Here is a 26,345-nt window from a genome sequence, read left to right on the forward strand (position 1 = left end):
CTCTGTTCTCTGGTAGTATTTGGTAAAGAATTTTCCAATGCTCCCATCCATTTTTCAACCGCTTTGGCTACCCAGGCTCCAGACATAGCTGGACGAGTGACCTCTCCAGATTATGAAAAAAATCATTTTAAGACACGCCTCAATCTTTTTATCCGTGGAATCCTTCAGGGAAGATGCAGACGGAATAGGCAATGTAGCATTTTTTATCAAATGCGTTACATGAGCATCCACAGTAGGGAGGTACCTTCCCGATTAGCACATACAGCAGCCGGGAAAGGATATAACAATGTTATTCTCTTATTCGAATAAAAACGTTTGTCAGGGTTACCCCATGTCTCAACCATAAGCTCAGTGAACTGTTCAGATTCAGGGAGCTCAGTTTTGACCACCTTCCGATGGTGTTTAAACACTGGAGCCTACTTACTATGAGCTGGTTCATAATCCTGAATGTCTACGAATGATTTAACCACCCTCACCAAAGGAGGAACATCCACTGTGGATGGATGATCCTACTCCCCCGCGCTAGACCCTGGAGAAGAACCTAGCACATCATCTGAATCCATATGTTGAGCAGACTGATAAAAAGCTAACTTGCGCTTAGGAGTCTTAGTAATTACCCGTCTGTTATCAACATTAGACGGTGCCATACCCTGACTAGAATGGCAATAAACATCCTTCCAGGAAGTGTGCATAGGAGGTGCAAACATAGCATGCTGTGGACACCCCATCCAAGGAGGCATAGTGGGAGCAGCCATACAATCCACAAATTGTTTATTACCTGGGACAAAGGATACCAAAGAAGGCTCTTGTCCAGGGACAGGTAAACTGGACTTGTTTGGTGGCACTTTACGACAGCCAACACACAAACCATCCTTAATGTCCTGAGGGGACAAAAAAGCCGTACATGACTTACATGAAACCAGCAGAGAGGGCTCCCCCCTCCTGTATACCTTTATCTTTTGACATGTTCAAAATAAAGGCAATAATCGCAATGTTATGTGACAGCCTTCACAAAATCTTAATAAATGTGAAGTACTCAGATAGTTATAATTGACAGACAGAAATAAAAGACAGTGTCAATAAAGCAGCTAGCAAACAGTCACATTCAATGTATATGTAATATATTTACAATCTACTCTAAATTAACTACACAGACACAAAGGAATGGTAGGATATAGAGCACTATATACCTTAACCAAGGGAGAGGTATACAGGGAGACTGACCCAAACCCTCCTAAGACCAACAGCTACAGGGCGTGGACTGTGAGCGTCTCATATACACGTGGAGGGTAGGCGGGGCAACCCAGACATATGAAACCCTTCATAGGGACTGCGTCTGGGTCGGAGCACCTACCTCCCCTAGGCTGCGTTAATCAGCCGGGTACGCTGGCCTCGTGGCAGCAAAAGCGTCTGCTGCCGACCCCCCGCATCAGACGATAAGGCCCCGGTGGTGTAGTTAGGACGTGGACAATCCCGGGCCCTGACAGCAGCGGCTTCTAGTGCGTCTCTGACACCAGAAGCAAGGACTGCCGCGCACGATTCGCCATAAGCGGGGAATCGTCTTACCGGACATCTCCGTACAACCGGTTGCAGTCCAGGTCGCAGCATAGCGGCTAGCAAGCTAACCGCGACCCGCCGAAATCACCAGCCCAGTTACTGGTGTTGCGGCCCGGAGTAGGTAGATGGAGTCACAGTGTATGCGTCCTAATGCAGACGCTTAGTACTGCCAACCCAAAAAACATAACATAAAATAAAAGCTTAGGACTGCCAGAGCAGTCCAGTTACAAAGGTGCGTCTTGTCTTGATCCTGCCGCACCAAACGAGCAACTGAAATTCTATGGCTAGGGCCGGGTATATATTGAGGACCCAGTGCATCCTGGGAGCTGAACTGTTTGGTGCCTGGTCTCCAACCATAATATCCCTGTGGACCCTGAAGAAATGCTACATTACAGTGTCACAGCCACTGACACTGTAACATGGCGTTTCGCATGCACACAGAATATAGACATGCCGCATATAATTTCAATCATCAGAAGCTGCTTGTGCATTCGCATCACTGTGCAAATAAGACGCATTTGAAGATAAAAAGTTGCACAAAACAACGCTTGGTGCGTCATGTAACGCGAATTGTAGCGCACGGCATAGATATATGTGGACACATCTGTACCGTTCTTGTTGATACCCAAAACAAGGATACTTCCTTGTGCTGCTCCTCCTACATGCTCCTGGTGCATTGTTTATTTATTGGCAATAAGCAATTACAAGATTTTTTATAAATTGGTCATGTTCCCCTGTGGTCTATGGGAATTTCAATTTATTTTAGTACAGCAGGAAGAAAGCCTCATCCTCTAATATATAGATGCACATGCATGCTAAGGCTGTACAGAACAATAGTCCTTTTATTGATTCTCTGTTCTGCAGTTATGACCAGACATCTAAATCCGTCAGAAATGAAAATTTCCCAGCGATAATGAGGAACCCCATGCAGAGTCTAGACTGGTCACTTGATTTGGAGCGGGGATTAGTTCAAGGTCTTTCAGAAAAAAGGTGAGTGTCTTAGAAATAGCTTTACTGGTCTGGTAGAACTGTGACCAGCTCATAGTAATGATCTGTGTTAAAGCTGTAATTTGGGGTCATTACTTTAGGATGGAGAGACATGTAGATGCTATATTCACCAACACCTATCGAAAATTCCTGGGACAAATTTCAGCCAGACGGTACTTGCAGAACATGATAGGGAAACGACTGGGGTAAGTGTAATAAGTTTGTTTTAAAAGATTTATTGTAGAATGTCTAGTCTTTTTAACACCAATCTATAATTGCAGGCAAGCTGAAATGCCAGGACAACACCCAAGTGCCAGTGGGCGACGTGACAGATCCTTAAGAGACAAACTTGTACTGGTGCTAACGAACATGTAAGTGTGTTTAAGGTTTACCAATAATTGTACATTTTAACTAATATTAATTAAAAAAAAAAACTTGTTTTCTATTATACTATAGAAAACACAATGCACCTGACATCTGCACACTGCGGGAGAAGCCATTTCATAGACTGAAGCCAGATCTTTAAGAAAGGGTCTAGTGATGTAACTGAAGCGTGTCCTAATGAAATAGAGCCACTGTCTTCACACATTGCCACTGTAATGTAATTGGCTCCTACAGAATTAATAGGCTGAACTGTAATAAATATCAGTTCAGCCCACAAACAGGACTGTCTCCTTTATCAACACAAGAAAGCTTATTTAAGGAGGATTGTAGTAGTATATGTACCAAAGCAACCCTTTTATTGCTATTGGAAAACTAAGTCCTGGCTTCCAACCACTGCAAATGTGTGAACTGCCAAGGGACTACATTTTCTTCTGTTTTGTTAAAAACAAGACTTTCCATCGCCGCCGCATAACTAGTAACGTAATACTTACAGCATTTATCTGCTATAACTCCCAACCTGGAATCCAAAAACATAAAATCACTGAGTAATTTCAGCCATGACACATATAGGGAACTGCACAGTTATAAATATCGAAGCTAAAATGTAATCAATTTAAATGTTTCAACTTTGATTCAGTTTGAGTTTGTACAAGAATGTGCTTCTCATCAGTCTAATCATTATTGTGGCACATGCACATATCGGTGTACACATTTCATCTCCTGTAACCTCTCCTACATGGATGACAATTTGGACTACTTAACACAATATTATATTTACAGGAAGGTCCCAAACTGGAGAGCAGTCCAGCATCGGCTATAACAGGCATTGACAGATTTCTTTCTTGGTGCCCAAGATCCCTTTTGGTTCACAATGGGGAGGCTAAAAAGTAAAACATCTGCTGAAAAAAAGAAACTGGGTCTTTACCATGGTGAATACAGATATACCATACATATGCAAATATATTACACTCTATATTTACTTCTGCCATCAAGTTCTGTTTAACATGTAAATTAGTGTATTTGTTAAATTAAAAAAAAGTTTTATGAAGCAGTCTGTTTCTAGCTCCCTGCAGGGGCATAGCACTGGTAAAAGGATTGCTGACATTATGTTGGTATATGTCCTGAATGATGCTTCACATAACCGTTGATCTACAAAAATCCTGCTCTATCATATCCATGTAACCACTATGTGCAGCTCTCCTTTACCAGTTAAGACCGGGAGCACTGTGACACCATTTGTACTAGATGCAACTCTTTGCTGTACAGTTGGGATGTCACAAATTAGCATGCAAGTATAGAAGCTACGTGACATCTTTTGACAGTCATGGTTTTAGAATGAAGATCAGACCTTTTAGGCTGGTCTCCTAGATGTACAAAGACCAGCGGAATACGGTGAAGCGCATTGCAGCACGGTTAAAGATATTTAATTGGGGGTAGCTAACTGCAAATCCACCAAGTTCGGCATTTGCCAATAAGTTGTCCTTCATAACAATATAGATGACAATCAGAATAGTTACCTGAATCAGCCAGCATGACTGCTTTATCTGCTCCCAATAAATAGTGATACAAAGACACTCTCATCCATATTCTATCCATCCAGTTATTCTGGCATTAGCAGCTATCCAACTAGCGTCACGGCAGTGGCTGCCTTCTAATGTCCTGGTAAGAAGCTTGCCAGACAAATCCTTAAATAACAAGAGCTATGGTAAGAACTTACCTTTGTTAGCTCTGTTTCTACAAAGTCCATAGGGTCCACAGGGTTGACCTTGGGGTATAGCTGGATCTGGATCCACGGGCACCACGCAGTTAAAGCTTTGCTGCTCCCAGGATGCACTTGGGTCCGTCCTCCTCTATACCCCGCCCCCGAGCCACAGGCACCTCAGTTGGTAAGCAGCCAAGGCCGGAGGAGGAGACTAAACAGAGAGAAGGAAGACTGGAACACACAAGAAACCATACTCACAGAAATGGGAGACGGAAAACCGGTGACCAGCCAATGTGACGCCAGGTTCGTCAGGGCGGGCGGCCTGTGGACCCTATGGACTTCGTAGAAACAGAGATAACAAAGGTAAGTTCTTACCATATCTCTTGTTTTCTACTTCAGGGTCCATAGGGGGTCCAAGACCAAGTGGCCGCCTTACACAGCTGAACAGCAGAGGCGCCACGTCTAGCAGCCCAAGAGGGACCCCACAGAACGAGTAGAGCCTTAACAGAGGCTGGCACAAGTAAACCCTCCTGTGCATAAGCCTCACAAATAACTGAACGAAGCCAACGGGCTAACGTTTGCTTGTTGACAGGCCAACCCCTCTTGTGAAAACCGAAGAGGACAAACAATGAATCCGACTTCCTAACCAAAGCAGTCCGGTCCACATCGATTCTAAGTGCCCGGACTACATCTAAGGAAGCCTCACCAGCTGAAAGATCAGGTGACTGAAAAGCTGGCACAACAAGTTCCTGATTAATGTGGAACTTTGAGACCACTTTGGGCAAAAACTCAGGACGAGTGCGGAGCACCGCTCTGTCCTGGTGAAAAATCAGAAAAGGAGGGCGACAGGAAAGCGCCCCCAATTCTGACACCCTCCTGGCAAAAGCAATTGCCAGGAGAAAAACGGTCTTAAACGTCAGCCACTTGAGTTCCACCGACTCAAGCGGCTTAAAAAAGGAGGACCCTGCAAGACCCGTAGCACCACCGCCAAGTCCCAAGGAGCCACCGGAGGCACGAAGGGAGGCTGGATCCTGAGAACACCCTGGAAAAAGGTGTGAACATCTGGTAGTGTAGCAATCCGTCGCTGAAACCACACGGACAAAGCAGACACATGAACCTTCAGAGAGGCCAGGCGTAAGCAGAGGTCCAAACCCGATTGAAGAAACTCCAAGATTCTGGAAACCCAGAACACCTGCGGATCACAGTTTCTGGATTCACACCACTGAATATAAGTGCACCACACCCTGTGGTAAATCCGTGCGGAAGCAGGCTTGCGTGCCCTAAGCATGGTACCAATAACCGAATTGGAGAAACCCCTAGACCTCAAGACGGCTGTCTCAAGAGCCACGTCATCAAAGACAGCCGACCCAGATCCGGGTAAAGGCAGGGCCTTTGAGACAACAGGTCCCGACGCTGAGGGAGAAGGTACGGAGCGTCGATGGAGAGGCACTGCAGATCGGACTACCAAGGACGTCTGGGCCACGCCGGAGCTACCAGCACGAGCGTGCCGCCGTCCTGCTTGAATTTCCGCAGAACCCGAGGAAGCAGGGTTATCGGAGGAAACAGATACGCCAGGAGAAACGTCCATTTCACGACAGTGCGTCTACCAGACAGGCGCCTGCGTCTCTTGTCCTTGACCCGTAAACGGGCAACTTGTGATTGTGACAGGAGCCCATCAAGTCCAGCTCCGGCAGCCCCCACCTGTCCACGAGTAGCTGAAACACCTCTGGGTGAAGCGACCATTCCCCGGGATGCATGTCGTGCCGGCTGAGGAAGTCCGCCTCCCAATTGAGGACTCCGGGAATGAAGACTGCCGAGATTGCTGGAATGTGACACTCTGCCCAAGCAAGAATGCGAGACATCTCCGACATCGCTGCCCGACTGAGAGTTCCTCCTTGGTGGTTGATGTACGCCACCGTGGTGGCGTTGTCGGACTGCACCTGAACCACCCTTCCGTGAAGAGCGGGGCCGGACAACTGCAGGGCCCTGTATACTGCCCGCAGTCCCAGGATGTTGATGGGGAGAAGTGCTTCTTCCGCGGACCAACAACCCTGAAGTGATAATGAGCCGGTCACTGCCCCCCAACCCCGGAGACTGGCATCAGTCGTGAGCAGGACCCACTCCGGGAACCAAAAGGGGCGCCCCTCGACCAGTTGCGCTGTCTGAAGCCACCAAGCCAAAGACTGCCGAACCTCCGGGGACAACACCAGCATCTGAGAGCGGATCCGGTGAGGTAACCCGTTCCATTCCGATAGAATCAGCCTCTGCAGGGGCCGGGAATGGAACTGGGCAAATTCCACCATGTCGAATGTCGACACCATGGACCCCAGAACTCTCATAGCCGAATGGACCGACAGGCGGGAACTGCTCAGGCAACTGTGTATCCGCAGCTGCAGGGAGAAGACCTACTCCGGAGTCAGGAAAATCCGTTGTTGACGAGAATCCAGCAGGGCTCCCAAATGAACCATCCGCTGTGATGGAATCAGGGAGGACTTTTTCCAACTTATCAGCCATCCGTGCGCTTGTAGGCAAGCGATCGTCAGGTGGAGATGTTGAAGCGGTACCTCCGGGGAGCTCGCCAGCAACAGGAGGTCATCCAGATACGACAGCAGCCGTACATTCTAGTTCCAAAGATGTGCGGCCATGACCGCCATAATCTTCGTGAACACCCTCGGTGCCGTGGAGAGGCCAAAGGGTAGCGCCCGGAACTGAAAATGATGTTGAAGGATAGCTAACCTCAGATACCGCTGGTGCAAAGGTGCTATCGGAACATGGAGGTAGGCGTCCTGGATATCCAGGGACACCATATAATCTCCCGGTTCCATCGCCAGAATGATGGAACGTAACGTTTCCATCCTGAACTTGGGAACTCTGAGGAATTTGTTCAGAGACTTCAAGTTGAGGATAGGGCGATGAGAACCATTGGGTTTCCGCACCAGAAACAGAGAAGAATAGTACCCCGTCCCTCGTAATTGAGGAACGGGAACAATGACCCCTGCTTTCAGCAAGGACTCTATAGCTTCCTGAATCTATAAAGTCTTGGTCGTAACCTGAGAAGGACTCGTGCAGAAAAACTGGTGGGGCGGTCTGTGCTGAAAAGACAGGGCGTACCCCTGGGAGACCACTTCTCGAACCCAGGCATCCGTGGTGGTATTGTGCCAGCACTGGGCAAATAGAAGTAGTCGGCCTCCCACCCTGGGGTCCCCCAGAGGGAGGCCCGTCCCATCAGACAGAAGGTTTATCCTCCTGCTTGGAAGAAGGGCGCCTGGCACTCCAGGCCTGCTTCTTGGGCTTAGAAATGGCCTTGGTCACCGACTGCCTCGGGAAGGACTGACCTTTGGCCTTGCCCTGAGCCCGAAAGGACCGAAAGGCAGAGCTCCGCACCTTGGTAGGTGCAGAAGCTGAAGGTAGGAAGGCTGATTTAGACTTAGCCAGAGTATCCACAATTTTGTCCAAGTCTGGACCAAAAAGCAACTCCCCATTAAAAGGTAAGGCCTCCAGTCCCTTTTTGGAGTCTGCGTCAGCTCTCCAAGACCTCAGCCACAAGGACCGACACGTCGACACAGCTGCAGCAGACACCTGAGAGGTCAGCAGGCTTGCATCTAACGATGCTTCCCAAATGTAGGAAGCTGCATCCCTCATTTGTCCTATCAACGCTCTCTGGATCCCCGGAGCATCTTCCGGAAAGGTATCCTCCAAAGAGTTGGCCATGGACGGACGGGCCACCGCCGCCGAGAGAGAGTAGATAGACTTTAAACAAGCCTCCACTTTCCTGTCCGTGGGATCTTTCAGGGAGGAGATCGACGGCAAAGGCAGCGTAGCGCTTTTAATTAAGCGGGTAACGTGGGAATCCACCGAAGGCGGAGTTTCCCACTTCCTGCAATGAGCCTCAGGAAAAGGATAGTTTGAAGCCTACCATTTCTGCGGTTGGAACCTCTTGCTGGGCAACTGCCATATGATCCGCTAACTGGTCGGACATGGGAAAAACCGTTGAAGCTACTTTGGCCTTCTTAAAATTAGGGTACTTCGACCTGGGAGCCGGCGCATCCTCCTCTATATGAAGGATGGCCCGCACCGCATTAACCAATGCCGGCACATTAATGGAGGACTTGGCCTTCACCTCCTGGGCCCCGGCATCCGAGTCAGAGTCTTCATGGATCTCCCCGTCATCCGAAGACACATCCCGCCAATGAAGCCGGAACGGGTCGCTAGGACGCCCTTGGTGGCAAATCACTGTGCAACATAGTTTGAAAGGCCGATGACGAAGCCACCAGGCTCTGAACAGAGCTGGAGAGGACATCCACCCAGGGAGGGGGTACAGTTTGAGGATATCCCTGAAATGGTACCATCGACTGCTGCGGTACCGTGGGAGATTGCACGTATACAGGCAAACCCGCATAAGGACCCACAGTCTGAGACCCGGGAGGAGACTGCACCAGACGCGTCACGCCCGGGGAACGGGGGATGGTAGGCTGGGGCAACGCCCTAAAAGGGACTGCAGTCAGGACCGCCAGCCGGTCCGCGATCGACGCCAGCACTTGTGCAAACATCGCCCACGGATGATCCTGCGCCACAGGGGGTTTAGAGGGACCGGGTACCAGCTGGCACCGTCCGCACAGAGCGTCCTGAGACAAATCCGCACCGTCAACCCCTGCCGAACAGCGTCGGAAGGAAAACAACACAGGAGCGACAGAGCGCTCATTCTCCTCATCAGACATGACAAAACTTTTGCAATAAAAAAAAAATGTATCACCGAAAAGAGGTAAGGCGTATAACACCTACGCGCTCCCAAGTATGCAACACAAACAGCCCACAATCTGGTACTGAGTCGTACACCTCATTATGTGACGGACCTCACAAATACGTAGATCTATATAAGTGAGGTACACAGAAAGAACACCCCCTCCCCCACGCACCTGCGGGCCGTAGGAGAAGGAAAGGGATAAGTAAAAGCTGACAGTAAGTAGAAAAAAGCAAACAGCAGCACTAGCAAAAGTCACATACCAGGCAGGAAGTTATACTCACTGCACCTTCAGCTACAATCAACCTCCCAGATTCAGTGTCTGGGAGGGCTATAGCGCTGCGAACACTGTCCTTTGCAGGGGGAGAGGTACGCAGGGGGACTGGTCCACTGTATACCGCCCGGGAGCTCTGCGATGCTGCCTGAAGATGGCCGCCGGAGAGCACTGAAGAGGAGTGGCCAGGAGATAACAGCCCAGCGACGCCAGCACACATGAGAGAAGGCGCGCTGGGCTGAGGGGAGGAGCGCTAAAGCAGTGAAGGCTGCCGCCCCTGCTAGTATTAAACCCCCAGGGAAGACGGTTCCTCGCCAGTGTACTTACACCCTGGAGGCCTGCAGATACGCGGGGTATACCAGAGTGGGGGAAAGACTGCATTTGTTCCCCGCGCGAAGCGCTGCACGCGGCTTACCTGGCCCCGTGGAATCTGGCAGCAGTCCTTGGGAGGTCCCGGAGCCACACTAGTACTGAGTCCGGGGTTCCGCTGCGATCCCCAGATCAGTACTGGCGTCTCAGCGCCAGCGGGGCTGTTGGAGCGGCATCGTGGACGTCCAGATGGACAGTCCATTGCTGCCGCTCTGAAGATAGTAAAAATAAAGAATAAAATCTTTAAAAAAATAAATAAAAATAAAGCTTAGGGGCTGCTTATGCAGCCCCACTGCACAGGGTGACCCGACTCCGGCCGGGCACCAACTAAAACTGAGGTGCCTGTGGCTCGGGGGCGAGGTATAGAGGAGGACGGCCCAAGTGCATCCTGGGAGCAGCAAAGCTTTAACTGCGTGGTGCCCGTGGATCCAGATCCAGCTATACCCCAAGGTCAACCCTGTGGACCCCCTATGGACCCTGAAGTATAAATATCTATAAATACATTACTAAAGCTGGGCATACACGTGCAGATAAAATGCCTGTCAGACCGACAGACATTTTATCTGGCAGCCTGCCAGCCACAGATGTCTGCGGCATACATTGAGATTTTTCACAGTGTATCAGCCCGACATCTGCGCTCCGCCCCCGAGGAGGAGACATTTCCCTGTTCCTTCCATGGGAAGGAACACAGGTAATGTCGGTCTGTTGGCCACCGCTGGGCATACACTGCCCGATGCGGCCGACAGTTTAACCCCTAAATATCTTATTGGACGGGCATGCTGGATTATGCGGCATGCCCGATCGAGCAATATTTAACAATCGCTCGCCCGCACACACGGTACAATTATCGGGACGATCCGCGGATATCAGGCAACTCACCCCGATAATTGTAGCGTGTATGGCCAGCTTTAGGCACACGCTTTCCCCCAAAACAAGCCATAGTTTGTGAACTCTATTATTTAACCTATTTCTTTAATAAGGTAGCATGTCTCTGAACCCTAAATTTCTCATGTTACTTTCTTAAACATGTGCCCAGAACTGGTGGGAGCAACAAAAAAAACTCCTAAATAAACGTGTTAATTTAATTAGCAATGAGAAGTTAGCATTCAAATATACAAGTCTGAAAATCCTGTTAACCACCTAACTAACGTGGTCGTATGGGATGCGAACGCAGCCACCTGTCCCGCTGTATTTTTGAAGAAGACATTTGTTCTACACATGTGCAGAAATGGATCTCCTCTGACACAACCCACCCCCCCCCCCCCCCGGACTCTTCTGCGCACAAGGCAATTTCTGACTGGTTTTGCCGGAAAAATAGTCAGTTAAGTGGTTAAAACCTCTTTCAATAGAAATCTTGCTTTATAATTGGCAATACTTCAAAACAAACTGGGGTGAAATCATTTTACCTGGAAACAGATTTCTGTAAATCAAAGCTCCAACCTTGGTACAGTGGTTGTGAAGGAATAAAACAGAAACCAGACCCGCTCACCTTTAATTTTATTTCTGGAGGAAAAAAAAAAAAATACAAAACCCCCAAGTCCCATTTTTCTCTTCCCAATTCCACTTCTCAAACAAAAATAAAATGGCACCGATCCCCGGACAAGCCAATTGTCATGATGTGTGAAGCTGCTCAGATGGGTCACAGCCTCCCCCGATAGAAGAGCATGTCAGTGTATGGAATGAAATTCACAGTGGTTTCAATGATGAGAGGCAACAGCAGTGGTGGAGGGACTGTTACATTATAATCAGTGCACAAGACAAATTTGGGGTACAGAAATAAAAATATACTGCAGTTTCAACTTGTACAAATTAACCAACTCTGCCATCTTTAGGTGTTGTGTCTGTATCCTGATGCTTTCACTTCTCTGTCCTAATGGAATAAAAAGAAGGGATACATGTTAAAAAAAGGTTATAATAAACATTATCGAATGCTTAAAACTTGCCTACACTGACTACTACCATAATCAGCAAGCTCTTGTTCCTATAATATTACTGTAGATCCACCAATATCAAAGAAAAACATATCAGGATAAGTGCATTGCTCTTGGGAATGTAAAGCATAGACCTTAACAGTAAACGCATAACCACTGATGTTCACAATGTTATACACCGAACGCAGTGCACTTATTGCTCTGATATGCTGATATTGTGACAGGTTTTCCGATTACCCTGTACAGCACTGTGTACACTTTGTAGCACCAGATAAATAAAAGTTCACAGCACAGATTTCCAATGAAATAGAAGGAATTTCAGATTAAGATTAGAATCTGCTGATCACTATTAAACATATCTTTACATTACACGTTAATATATTTTGGAACAATGATAATCTAATGATCACAACATACAATTTGTGCGGCCAGTTTAGAAGGTGCATTTGGTTGCAGCCACATACTGAACTAAACCTGCACAGTTTGTGCGTGTAAAAACAAGAACAATGTCCTCTAAACAGTTTGAAATGGATTCACTTATAGATATTAATGGCACACGGCATGTACTAGAAATGCAGGTGGCATATTGGTTAGTAGATGGGGTTATTGGTGCTGCTCTCTTAACAGAGCAAAAAGCCACACAGAGAATTCTTCCTACATCAGGAGAGATTACAGACATACACAAGACCTTTTTCTGAACACAAGCATTAAACCCTTCATTGCTAAGCATATCCCTAATGGAACATTATGTGCCTGTACAATAGTCACGGCCCGTGAGGTGGACATAGATGTAAGACAGGAAACAAGGGTATGGTGGAATGGAGGGAGAGTAGCAAGCATGCTGGACAGGTGGAAGAATGATTTGGAAAGGCAGCCTTACTTCATGGGACACTCCCAGATTACCGAAGTGTTCTATACTTTGCCAACCTACTGCTTTGTTCAGCTGCAGTCCTGAGAGAGGGAGGAGAAAGAAGCGGGGCAGTGAGAGCTCCAAGAGAAGATGAAGGCTGGGAGTTCTAGAGAGAGATTAGAGCAGGGGTAGCAACGTGAGGCACTCTAGCTGTGGTACTACACATCCCAGCATGCCCTGCCACAGTTTTGCTGTTAAGGCATGCTTAAACTGTTGCAACGCATGCTGGGATGTATAGTTCCACAGTAGCTGGAATGACGGAGGTTGCCCACCACTGGGTTAGAGTACAGACGCTCCATGGATAAGAACTGTACAGAAATCAGATTATTGCAAAAGGTGCTTTGGACCTAAAATAAGGCTTTACAGATACAACTCGCTGGCTGCTATGCTCAGAATCAGCATATGCTTTCCAAGTCTGAAAAGCTGTAATAGAAGTAACATTAGGGCAAAATCTACAACATGTTCTTTCAATAGAAATATACAATATTTGTTTTTCAGTATTATGAGTGTTAAATTCTTCAGCCTGTATACGGTTGGATCATTTCATACTGTGGGTGGGAAGTCTCTGATCAGGTTACCTCTTGACTGCTTTTTGGGCAAGCATGCGGTTTCCAGCCAGGAAGGTAATAATCCCCAGTATAGCCAAGTATTTCAGAGTCTGAAACATGTCCAGCTGCGTCCAGTAAACATACATCAGGCCGAGCATAGCTAGAACACAAGATGTTATATAGTAAAACGTAAATTTTCTGTATTCCTACCAGACAGCCCAACACTTCTCATACACTAGACGTATCCTTCGTTTCCCAGTACACAGATACCTACCTGCATGTCCCAGATGGAACACCAGTGTGCCTGGAGAGAAGCTGAAGTTGGAGACATTCACACCAATCTTTATCCACTGATAGCAGAAACATGAATTAGTGACAAAGTATAAAACCTATTGTCAGCATTACTCGTGTATAATGGGTGCAAGTGTGTGTATAGGTGATACGGAGTCACAGTAAAGGAATTAGAGGTAAATGAGGAGTGTAATGTTATACACAGCAGGAAGGGCAAAACTAAACTTACAAGGATGAAGAGCAGAAGCAGTGGAGCCATGACCAGTGCAGTGAAGGTGTTTGATACAACTGTGGGTGGTCTCTTCTCCGGCTCCCGGAATAAATGCTTTGGATAAAAATAAACAACATGCGAGATCAGGCAAATTTTGCCACATTGTGTTCAAAATAAAGATATTAAAAATACCTGGACTGCAATTAAAAATGAGTGTTCATTATATTCCCATTGGTTTAATGACAACCTCTGCTTATTTTATCCCTCATTCAGTATCTGCCTGTATGTCCCCTGTCCACCAAGTGACAATACTCATTCCTGCAAAGTAGATGAAGTACTAGCGGCAGGGAGACAAACCAGCCAGCACATTATCCTGCCCTTTATAGTCATTACTAACATAGCAAAGCAAATCAATACTAACTAGGGTGTAGCCTATTTATTTATAAATCATGTTAGCGGAGAAAAAGATCTACCTCACATTGGAGTGTACTGTCCTACAGGTCCAGTTACCTGAATGTCCGGTTTGGGAGTAAACAAGCTCTTGCTCTGGATGGGGGTTGGAGTGTCCTCCTCAGGGAATTTAATGACCACATCAGCCTGGAGACAGTATTTGAGATAAAATCATTAGTCTTTAACAAATCCCCTGGTTGAGTTTAAGCTAAGACCTAACCATTCTCACAGCAATATAGCAATTGCCACCTAACCTGAAATCTATTGAAAGAAGCATTCCACTTACCCTTGAAGCCTTTACCTTACATTTAATCTGCCCCCCTTCAGCGTCAACTTCACATAAATGGAATAAAAAAAATAAAATTCTGCCCCCCAAACAAGTCCAAACATGATTCATTTTTCAGACACAAGTAGCAATGAATAAGCCTCAAAATGCTACTGGCAATCACTATCCCACCTTCTCCAAAATAGATCTGAATCTAATGGAGTCACTTTAGTAAAAGCAGCATACCATATTCCATAGAATGGGGTTCTCCAGAGTAGCATCCCCAACGATCAGGTAGAGTGTGTAAGTACCAGATGCAGAGTCAAACTCAGACTTTCTTTCAGATGGGTCTAGCTCAAATCTATAAGTGCTCTTAGTGTCTGGCTCAGCCACAAACACAACCTCCTGGCCCGTCTTTTGGTTGTGCAATCGAACAAATGTCTGGGGGTTTGGAAAAAGAAAGAAAAAAAAAAAACACCACATCTTAAATTCTTTCTTCAAGTCCATAGAGTTCACATAATGAATTATGGGTCTGCATACGATTAAATGGAGCGCCCATAATGTGAATGCACCTGTGCATATGTGATGCGAGAAAATGCAAAGTAAAAATGTGAGATTTGAAGAGCAACACAAGCATTGCACATAAGAACATAGTGCAGCGGTAAACAGGTCAGCGAAACGTTTGTGCGCCAGGACTGTCAGTAGGTATAATGGGTGAACAGAATATACCTGATGTGGTGTCAGGCTGGCCCCCGTGTTCACATCAGTGAGCTGGAAAGACAGGGCAAAGTTCTGGTGACTGTCCGCAGCAAAAGGCCCTTTGGCTTTAGAAGGAAACGCCACCCTGCACGGAAGGGTCATCTTATTAGCCATTTCCAGTTTTTAATTTTAGTTATGAACACTTATTTGTTGCTATATGTACCTGGTAGTTTTTGGAGAGATACTCTGGTCTTTGTCTACGATGGAGAGGTCAACACTGTTGATTCCCACTTCGGTGGACACCTTCACCTTGACCTGTGAATAAAACAGACAATAGAAGAAAATATAAAATTTTTTAAAAATGACACATTTTCCAGAAATACATTCTCAAAACAAAAACAGCTATCTGATCCAGTATTTTGCCTATAGGTTTTAGGGAGTACCATTTACCTTAGAATTTTATGAGATAACCTGATACACAGACACACATCTTTCTTAATGGCTGATTTGAAGTTAAAAGTTCCTAACTGCTCATTACAGGGTCTGTGTAGCACAAAAAACCAAGTACAACCACTGTCGTAAAGCAAGGCACACAGTGTCAATCTACATACTGGATGTGTTTCAGATAGAAGAATGAGGACACAATGTCCTGCAGCTTTGCACAATTTCATTCAAGAGTCTCTTGCTCATCTCAAGGGGGTTCAGAAACAAGGAAAGCGGGGATGCTGTGCCATTATTCTCCGCTCGTGCCTTTCATATGCAGACAGTCTAAGTGGGTAATTAGGATAATTAGACTTGCACATTTCAAATGAAAGGACCTTAGGATTGCTCTACATCACATTATGCTGTTCACTCACTAGATAACTTGACACTATTAATTACAGGTTCCTGAGTTAGAAATTTTAGGTCACACTCACCTCCAACTCGCTGGCCAGAAAACGGCTGTCACCCTCCACACTGACTGAGAAGTCATAGTAGCCACTTGCCGGTTTGGCATCCATGAAGTTCAGTTGAAAGGTATCCCTGTAGGGGGAAGTGGAGTTACAAAATTAGACAAGAGCTGTCGAGTGAACAGTTACATATTTTAGAGTTACAGCAATAGCAGGTACACACAAGGGTGCCAATTCCCTGTACTGTTCTTACCCCCTACATCAATTAGCATGCCAGATAAGGAGAGTTATGGTAAAACTTACCCTTGTTAACTCTCTTTCTTCCAAGTCCATACAGTCCACAGGGGAGACAATCGAGTGTAGGTGGGACCTGGAGGACTGGACACAACAGCAAAGCTTTTCAATCCCAGGATGCTCCGGTCCTTCCCCTTATACCCCGCCCACAGCGTGAGGGCAACTCAGTTTTGTTAACAAGCCCAAGGCAGGAGCAGGATAGGAGAAGGAAGACTGGTACACTGAAGACTCACAGAGAGTGCGGTAGTCAATTAGCGGCGATAGTATCGCCGATTTTTCAGCGATATATCACATCGGTGATGATTTATCTCCGATTTTCCATGTAAAAATTGAGAAAACCTCTATTTTGAGAAATGGAGAAAAATGTGCAAAATCCCTATTTTTGGGTAAAAAAGTGGGGATTTCTTACAGAACCCTTTGGACAGCCCCCCTAATTGATACTTTAGCGCCAATTTTTTTTGTAAGTTGCGTACTGTGGCGAAAAAACGACAGCTGAAATTTCGGTTAATTTTTTTTTTCCCGGGAAAAATGCGTTTAACGTATTGGATCTGGTATTCCGGAGGGCCATAAAGATGCGGCAAGTGCTTTAAACATCGCACGCAGCTGGCGCAAGCCTTTCTTCAGCGGTTTTAAAAAAACGCCTGCACCAGCCACGTGCGATGTTTGAAATATTTGGCGCATCCTTATGGCCCTCCAAAATACCAGACCCAATACATTAAATGTATTTTTCATTGGGAAAAAAACAAAAAACAAAATTTCAGCGGTCGTTTTTCGCCAAAGTACGCAACTTCCGGAAAAAAAAAAATATTGCTACAGTATCATTAGGGGGGCTGTCCAAAGGGTTCTGTAAGAAATCCCCACATTTTTATTCCAAAATAGGGGCTGATAGGAGAACCCTACACCCGAAGGAAGCATCCTGAGAGGCAAATGTATCAAAGGCATAAAACCTAAGAAAGGTGTGGACAGAAGACCAGGTGGCCGGCTTGCATAGCTGTTAAGCAGAGGCGCCACGCTGGGCTGCCCACGAGGGACCCACAGAGCAAGTAGAATGAGCAGAGACTGTAGACGGCACAGGAAGGCCAGCCTGCGTGTAAGCCTGTGAGATAGTCATGCGAATCCATGTTTGTTAGCGATCAATCTCTTCTTGTGGAATCCATAAAGGACAAAGAGGGAGTCCGATTTTCTGATGGGAGTAGTAAGATCCACGTAGATCTTTAAAGCACGGACCACATCCAAAGCAGCCTCACCTGCGAGAGGTCTGGTGATTGACAGGCCGGAACCACAATTTCCTCATTTAGGTGGAAACGAGAAACCACTTTGGGAAGGAAGCCTGGGAAGTGTTCAAAGAACAACTCTATCCTGATGAAATATCAAAGGGGGAGCAACTTGAAAGCACCCCTAAATCCGATACCCTACGGGCAGATGCTATAGCAAGCAGAAAGTCTTCGCAGTGAGCCATTTAACATCACCAATTCCGAATGGAGGTTCTTGAAGTGCTTGTAGCACCACTGACAACTCCCATGGAGCCACAGGAGGGACAAAGGGAGGCTCTATACGTAGAACACCTTGCAGGAAGGTGTGAACACCCGGCATAGGATCCAATCCAGCCTGAAGAAAGGCAAGAATTCTAGAAACTTTAAAGATTCGAGGGTCATAGTTTCCTGGAGCACACCATTGGAAATATGTTTGCCATACTCTGTGGTAAATTCTAGCTGAGGCTGGTTTACGTGCTCTGAGCATGGTATGGATCACAGAGCTGGAGAAACCCTTAGCAGTTAGGAGGGATATCTCAAGAGACAAGCCATTAAAGACAGGCTAGGTCCGGATGTAGACATAGACCCTTAGACAACTGGTCTACTCGTAGAATAAGTTGAAGAGGAACATCTATGGAGACACTGCGAAGATCGGAGTACCAATGGTGCCTGGGCCAAGCCGGAGCTATTAACAGGACTGTGCCCCCCTCCTGTCTGAACTTTCGAAGCACTCGAGGAAGCTCTGGCTCCATAAACTGGAAGTTTGTTGTTGTGTCTTGAGGCCATAAAAATGCACATCCGGTAGACTTCATTTGTCCACCAGAAGCTGAAGGACTTCTGGATGTAGAGACCATTCTCCTGCATGCATGTCATGACGGCTGAATTTCGCTTCCCAATTGAGAATCCCCGGGATGAACACTGCGGAGATAGCTGGGAGAATGCGTTCGGCCCATGTGAGAATACAGGGCACTTCTGTCATTGCTAACTGACTTCGAGTGCCCCCTTGGTGACTGAGGTAGGCCACTGCCGTGGCGTTGTCGACCTGTTCTTCAAAATAGCCTGAGCCAAAGTGACAGCTCTGTAGATGGCTCGAAGTTCCAGGACGTTGATTGGCAACACTGCCTCGACTGGGGTCCATCGGCCCTGGAAATAGTGCTGGCCGGTTACTGCACCCCACCCCCAGAGGCTTGCATCCGTGGTGAGGAGAGCCCAGTCCGGGATCCAAAAGGGGCGACCCTTGTCCAAATGGGATGCCTGTAGCCACCAGGCTAGTGACAGGCGAACCTCTGGGGTAGGCTCATCATCTGGGATCTGAGCAGATGGGGTAGCCCGTTCCATGTGGAGAGGATCAGGTGTTGCAGGGGCCTGGAGTGAAACTGGGCGAAATATACCATGTCGAAGGTGGACACCATTGATCCCAAGGCCTGCACTGCAGAGTGAATTGATACTTGGCGCTTGTGGAGCAGTCTTGCTGAAATATTGTCTGCTGTTAGGAAAATTCTCTGAACCAGAGAGTCCAGGAGGGCTCCTAAATGCTCCAACTTTTGAGAGGGTGTCAGTGAAGACTTTTTCCAGTTGATCAGTCAACCGTGCATTTGTAGAAAGGCAATGGTTACTTGTAAATGGCAGTGAAGAATCTCTGGGGAGCTGGCCAACAGCAAGAGATCGTCCAAGTATGGGAGTAGTCTGATCCCTTGACGACGAAAAGAGGCCGCCATAATTGCCATGATTTTGGTAAAGACCCAAGGGACCATAGAAAGGGAAAACGGCAGAGCCTGAAATTGGTAACGTTGCTGTAGTATAGCAAACCGGAGATATTGTGATATTGTTGATGAGAGGGCGCTATAGGTACATGTAGATAAGAGTCTTGGATGTCCAGAGACACCATAAAATCCCCAGGCTCCATAGCTAGGATAATAGAGCAAAGGGTATCCATATGTATCCGTGGGAGATCATTTTTCTTACCCAGGCATCTGACGTGGTTTGATGCCACAACTGGGCGAATTGAGAACTCGGCATCCCACCCAGGGAGAGGCCCGCCCCTTCAGGCTGTAGGCTTGTCCTAAATAGGAGGCTACATCTCTAGACAGCTGTTCCATCGAAGCATTAGAGGGAAATGGCTCTTCCAGGGCCTCTGCCCAAACTCTCAATGGCTTTTGCCACCCAGGCCGTAGCACTAGCAGGACGAGTTATAGCTCCTGTAAGTGTATATAGATTTATGACAAGCATCTAGCCGTCTATCTGTAGTTTCCTTCAAGGAGGTTGCAGTATGTATGGGTAAGGTAGCATTCTTGATTAGACGAGTTACATTGGCTGGTAGGATATAGCGCTGTATAGTCTGGCCCTTGGGAGAGGTATACAGGGAGACTGGACCCAGCGCTCCCGGAGAGCTGTTTGCCGAAAATGGCTGTTGCGCGTCTTTGGGGGCGGAGGGTGAGGGAGGAGCAGCTCAGGGCACAGCAAGTGGAATGGCGCCCTGAGCTGGGGGAGGGGCTGCAGGGAGAGCGCCTTTTCCCCCGGCTGACGTTAACCACCGGGTCCCCCAGGCCTGCTGAATATGCCTCTGCACTAGTATAATATATGCCCCGGTGGTATGGTGGAGTCGTGGGTGCACCAGTGTCCATATCAGCGCCTCCGGTCTGTCTCCTGAGACAAGACTGCATAAAGACGCGGGTCCCCGCAAGCGGGAATCCAGCCTTGCCAGTCCCCTGGATTCTAGGCTGCAGTCTGGGGTCCGGGGGAGCCTTGCTAGCTAGGTCCCTCTTCAGAGCCCCATCGGGAATACCTAGCAGAGGGCTTGTGTCATGCCGCCGCGGAAGGGTGATGGAGCAACAGTGTAGACATCCAAGGGACTGTCTCGTGGTACTGCTCAATAGTAAAGATAAATATAAATCATAAAAATTAGCGTGGGCTGTATAAAGCAGCTCCACTGTTAAAAATGGTGACCCAGCTCCTGCCAGACACCAACAAAACTAAATTGTCCTCAGGCTATGGGTGGGGTATAGGGGGCTAGGACTGGAGCATCCTGGGATTGAAAAGCCTTGCTGTTTGTGTCTGGTCCTCCAGGTCCCACCTACACCCAATTGTCTCCCCTGTGGGGCCCCCAGAAGTACATAACTACTAATTAGTTTGAAGTACCACCAGTGATTGCGCTGAGTGACAAAATGGGGTCCTACCTGACCATTTCTGGGTCCCATGCTTTAGAGCTTCCCACATGCCTCCACACATCCCGACATATCCCCAACAGCATCAGACCTCCCAACATGCCCCTTAACTGCATGTTTATTGCCTCCATGATCCTACAGGTGCTATGATTTGTCTGTACACAAAAGCCATAGTGAATAAGACACTCACTCCATTTTCAGAGGTGGTAAGTAAATATTAAGAACTACCAGGATGTATGTACAGGGGACCAGAGCCGATATTCCAGATATCTGCTGCAATCCCCTACTCTTCACGTTAGGGCAGAGCGCCTTACAGAGTGATACTTCACCACTCGCCAAAGGCGCGCCCGAAAAAGGGGTGTAAGCATTTAGAAGTGGGGGCGTGTTCTTGAGATGCGTCCCCTTTTCATCACTGTAGGGGGCATGCCCAGCACTCATGGAGATGCTGGGCTGCCCGCAAGCTCTCCCTGCAGTGTGAATTGATGCCGTGCTATGTCGGTCACTGCTGCCCATGGGTGGGGACAGCGGTTTTAGCTTTTCACTGTATAGTGTCCCTTATTCGAGTTACGTCACGTAGTGCCTTTTATTCACGTGACACCACAGAAGTGCCCCTTTAACACATTGCCACGCAAAAACGCCCATCCTTTACACATTATTGCCAGGCAGCAGTGCCCATCCTTCACACATTGTCAAGCAGCAATGCCCATCCTTCACACATCATGCTACACAATAATGCATGGCCTTTAGACATTATGCTGCTTTCCCCTCCCCCTCCCATTTACCCCAGTAGCCTCTTACCTAGCTGTGTACCTCTAGCAGCCCTCACCTAAATCAGCTAGCTGGGGCCCCCACGGCAGGCAGCCGCACCAGTCCGGCACATTGTGCAGTGGCTAGCACCGCTGTCATTCAAATATAGCACAGCTCGCGAGCCAATCAGAGCTCGCAGACCGGCATCCCCGGTCCTCTAGATCGGGTAAAAAACAGACTATAGCGCTTATTTGCCATCACTGACCACTATTTACTTTTAGCTTGCACAATGTCTTACAAAACACATATTTAAGAGGAAAACAGAGCATGTACATAAGAGCATGACAAAGAACAGTGAAGAGAGCGTGCAGATCCCTAGAGGACACCACCTGTGTATATGGAAACTTTCTGCACTATGCACACCATAACACAGAGGAAGGCGCAACAAAGAACTACAAGCTATAACATTTTCACCTCATGTACACAATTTAGTACTCTGACAGCATAAAAAGTGGAATTGTCAATAATTGTTAGTCTCTTACCCAGATGCTGTGAATGCGGTCTGCTGCAAAACTGTGGCTTTGGTACTGGTGGACTTGGCTTGATTGACTTTCACTTTGGCGTTTGTCAGTGGTTGGGAGAGGACATTGGTAACAAGCAGCTACACAAAGAAACAAATGTTTTAGGATAGTGCTTCAGCAAATCAAAGCTGCACTGCCCCATATTATAGAATATAGACCTGTTAGCAACTAGCTAGCCCCTCCTATATCCATAACATATGCATGAAACTAGATCCTTTTCCCAGAAAGGGAACACATGGCTGCTAAAGATGTCACCATACTCACCCTAAGGAGGGGCTGTTTGTGAGACACAGCAGCAGGTCCGTCAGGAACCACAATGAGGGGAAGGTGATAGCGATTGTGGGACAGAGCAGAGGCTGCCAGTGCCACACTGAAGGCTTCTGAGAGGGAATCAAAGTTTTTCCTGCTAAAGATGGCATTCACCAGCTGTACAATCTGGTCCTGTGAAATGAGAAGGGGAAGGATTGTTCAACAAAAAATACAAGAGGCCATAGGGCCAGATTCATAATTGTACGGTATTGCACTGCCTTTGCGTCTTTGTATGCAGCAGCTGTGAAATACAATACAGCTTATATGCTAATGCTGCAGGAGGTGTCAAAGGGCAAAATACGCCTCCCGTCAGCAACGCTGATCCGAGTGCTGCGTCCAAAGTTGCAGCATTGGATCACCATCACGCAGACATTGGTTATCTGAATAAGCCTAAGGAAGACGTAGACCCTAGCCTCGGCACACCTACAAGACGAGGTGACACCTGATTTGTAAATCGTGCAGTGAATATGCCAGCAACGACCAGCGATGTGCATTCCCGCTGGTCGTCATCGCCTGAACATGCAGGACAACCTGTCGATAGACAGATTGTGTATGTTCGGGGATGTGGGAGGGTGCCTGCACTGTACGATATATCGTTCAGTGTGGGCACATTATCCACTGCACAGAATGATGAACGATTACAATGTTGTAATCGCACAATCGTTCCACTCATGTAGTGGATACGCACCTTTATAGTGGTCAACAAGCAGTTGAAAGCAACACACATCTTCTATAAAACTTCCATTAAAAAAAAAACCATGAGAATATTGAGATATTAGTATCAACTGGCTGAAGGTGGCTAAAAGATAAAATAGGCTACTTTTCAGACCATGACAAAGACAATTATTGATCTTTTTACCTCTTTCAGTGCAGGCTCCACACCAACGTGGTCTGACAATCTGTAAGTAGCAGCCACAAACAGAGCAGTCGCTTCTAGACCTTCTTCAAATTGCAGGTACTGACCACCCAGGTCATCCAGACGAGCCACCAGATCCTGGCAATAAAATAAAACAAGTCAGAAGAAGAGCATAGTAATCATGTCACAGAGGATTCCAGGGGAGACATCGCTTTCTAAGCGACACACTGGGCAGGATAATTCCCAGCCAATACACAGAGGCCAACCACTATCAGTGACAGTCCGGTTCCTGAACATGACGCACCACACAAAAAATAAAACCTGCAGAACATATAAGGGGAGATTCAATTGTCAGTGCCTGCGGCTGTCAGTGCGAACAGCTGCTAGAGCTGGGATTTCTGCTTATACACTCCTAAAAAAGGGAGCAGAAATGTGTAAAAGTCATTTTTCTTCTAGACTCTTAGACGGGTTTAGCTTCTAATGGACGCCCAAACAAGTGAATTGCTACATCGGGCACCTATTAATTATCGCAGTACCCAAAACAATTCAATTGCTTCCTTAAAGTGAATCCAGTATATGTTAAAAAGGAACTTTCTATAGAAAAAAAAACAAACCTGTAGTAGGCGCTACCATGCCTAACGCTGGGCACACTGCCAGATAAAATGTCTGTCAGACCGACAGACATTTTATCTGGCCGGCTGCCAGCCGCAGATGTCCGCGGCATACACTGTGAGAGAAATCTCACAGTGTATAGCCCGACATCCGCGTTCCGCCCCCGGGGGAGGAGACATTTCCCTGTTCCTTCCGTAGGAAGGAACACAGGAAATGTCTGTCTGTCGGCTGCGCTGGGCATACACTGCCCGATGCGGCCGACAGTTACCGAGTAAATATCGCATCGGACGGGGATGCTGGACAATCCAGCATGCCCGACCGAGCAATATTTAACCCTCGGTCGCCCCCCGCCACGCTACAATTATCGCGGCGATCCACCGATATCGGGCGGATCGTCCCGATAATTGCAGCGTGTATGGCCAGCATTACTATAGTTGCTTGCCCAGTATTAAGTAAATAATTTATATTGGGTTTAAAAACTGTCCAGACATGACTGCCAGACATTACAGGTTATCCACTCCATTACATGGCCTAGTGGGATTTACACTCATATTATAACACTACATCTATAGGTCACACAACTCAAAAGCAATGAAATAAAAGATGACAGAAACAGGTGCGCAATGAATGGGTGATGCAAAACAGAGTATAACACCCAGTACTCCAAAATCATATGACAAAATTAAGTGAATGCACCACTTAACAGCGGCCTCCCAATATACAAGTTTACACCTCAAATAAATAAAATAATCACCGTATGCATAGTAATGTCCACATTAGTAAATGGATGTCTTTAGATAATCCTTGTAATAAGTCTCCTTAATAAATAATGACAGAATTGTTCCACCTCCGCTTGTACTTGTTAGGACAGCATCAGCATGGGAGGATACATAAGAACAGAATATATAGTGCAGATCAATCTTTTTCCCGGTAGACGTTTCCCCGGGGTGTGTGCACTCTGCTGGGTTAGATTCCAGGGAAACGTCTACCAGGAAATCTATGGTGTCACCCATCTTAGCTATTCCATCCAGGATCCATTGGACCTACATTCCTGTTGCTGCTGATTTGCTACTGTGGATATTTTTAAATGTTTGAATGCTGTCTACACATTGTAAATGCAATAGGTCATTAAAGTATCTTTTAAAAGATTGATCTGCACTATATATTCTCTTTCCCTGTTCTTATGTATCCTCCCATGCTGATGCTGTCCTAGCAAGTACGAGCGGAGGTGGAACAATTCTGTCATTATTTATTAAGGAGACTTATCACAAGGATTATCTAAAGAGATCAATTTACTAATGTGGACATTACTATCCATACGGTGATTATTTTATTTATTTGGAGTGTAAACTTGTATATTTGGAGAGCGCTGTTAAGTGGTGTATTAACTCCATTTTGTCACACAAGTCAAAAGAACTATGTAGAGCAAGAACAAAGCGAGGATTCTTACATTAAAGCTAAAAAAAAAAAAATCACAAAACAGCAGATCCACTGAAGTCAAAAGGTCAATGCCACATGGAAGTGGGTTACAAGGTTATGAGGAGTCACCTTGTATTGCTGCATAGAAATTTAGTCTTCTGTGTTTCAACAGACCAGAAGTGAATATAATACAGGTTTTGACAAACAGGGAAGGGTCTCCCTACCTCTATCTCTTCCACAATCCCACGCAGGTCAGCTTGCTGGGACAGCATTGAAGCAGTTAACAGAGCTTCAATGGTTCTGCAACAAGAGATACAACATTGATAGATTGCTACATACAAATATCTGGCAAGCAAGAGGTTACTAGGTATATGGATGACAGAAACCATCAGTGGCAATCACTCATTCCCTCTGTTGCCGTGATCACATTCTCATGTATATGAGATGCTCAACGCAACAGAACAATTGCGGAGTAGGGCAACAACATGCATCTCTTATGTGGGAAGGATCCCCACCTACAAGGAAAATCTTCCCATTCTACAGATGACAGCCTCATTTCCATGATAAATGCACAGGGTTTCCTGTGGGAAGTGGAGGGGCCAGAGATGATTAGAACCATTACTTTGCATAGACACTGGATGACAGATTGGTCCTGAAAGCAAAGCACTTCTGGGTATGACAGTTCTCTCCTCCTGTCACAAGGGACTATCACTTTACCATGTGTATTTAAAAAAAAGTTATCACTATCTAGTAAATGCATTCTTCCGCAGGATTAAACACATTGTTTGTTTCCCATTTATATGTAGATTTTATACATTATATCCTAAAGGCAAGCTGATATGTTAGGTGACTCAATTCTATTAACGGATTCACATGATGCATCCTCTGGAGAGGACCACAT

The 26,345-nt window shown here is 46.7% G+C and overlaps 2 protein-coding genes across 3 annotated transcripts in view; one reads left to right on the top strand and one right to left on the bottom strand.

Moving 5' to 3' along the window:
• The window catches only part of GHRH (growth hormone releasing hormone), a 38,391-nt gene extending 34,632 nt beyond the window's left edge, over positions 1-3,759 (top strand). The window contains exons 3-6 of the mRNA XM_088480786.1: positions 2,422-2,547; positions 2,646-2,750; positions 2,826-2,915; positions 3,709-3,759. Of these exons, the coding sequence (XP_088336912.1) occupies positions 2,422-2,547; positions 2,646-2,750; positions 2,826-2,915; positions 3,709-3,748 (361 nt within the window). The 3' untranslated portion in view covers positions 3,749-3,759. The remainder of the gene's footprint in view (positions 1-2,421; positions 2,548-2,645; positions 2,751-2,825; positions 2,916-3,708) is intronic.
• Positions 3,760-11,494: 7,735 nt separating this feature from the next.
• The window catches only part of RPN2 (ribophorin II), a 30,670-nt gene continuing 15,819 nt past the window's right edge, over positions 11,495-26,345 (bottom strand). Inside the window, exons 5-18 of one of the 2 annotated variants that reach the window (XM_088480570.1) lie at positions 25,669-25,744; positions 23,417-23,551; positions 22,513-22,689; positions 22,210-22,328; positions 16,237-16,342; positions 15,543-15,634; positions 15,350-15,464; positions 14,867-15,061; positions 14,416-14,502; positions 13,924-14,019; positions 13,678-13,753; positions 13,434-13,563; positions 12,826-12,896; positions 11,495-11,884 (exon numbers count right to left, since the gene is read on the bottom strand). In XM_088480570.1, the coding sequence (XP_088336696.1) occupies positions 12,845-12,896; positions 13,434-13,563; positions 13,678-13,753; positions 13,924-14,019; positions 14,416-14,502; positions 14,867-15,061; positions 15,350-15,464; positions 15,543-15,634; positions 16,237-16,342; positions 22,210-22,328; positions 22,513-22,689; positions 23,417-23,551; positions 25,669-25,744 (1,456 nt within the window). In that variant the 3' untranslated portion in view covers positions 11,495-11,884; positions 12,826-12,844. The remainder of the gene's footprint in view (positions 11,885-12,825; positions 12,897-13,433; positions 13,564-13,677; positions 13,754-13,923; positions 14,020-14,415; positions 14,503-14,866; positions 15,062-15,349; positions 15,465-15,542; positions 15,635-16,236; positions 16,343-22,209; positions 22,329-22,512; positions 22,690-23,416; positions 23,552-25,668; positions 25,745-26,345) is intronic. The other variant, XM_088480571.1, reaches the window with a different exon arrangement.

This window comes from Taudactylus pleione, unplaced genomic scaffold, assembly GCF_031769625.1.
Source record: "Taudactylus pleione unplaced genomic scaffold, aTauple2 ptg000256l, whole genome shotgun sequence".
Taxonomy (NCBI): Eukaryota; Metazoa; Chordata; class Amphibia; order Anura; family Myobatrachidae; genus Taudactylus; species Taudactylus pleione.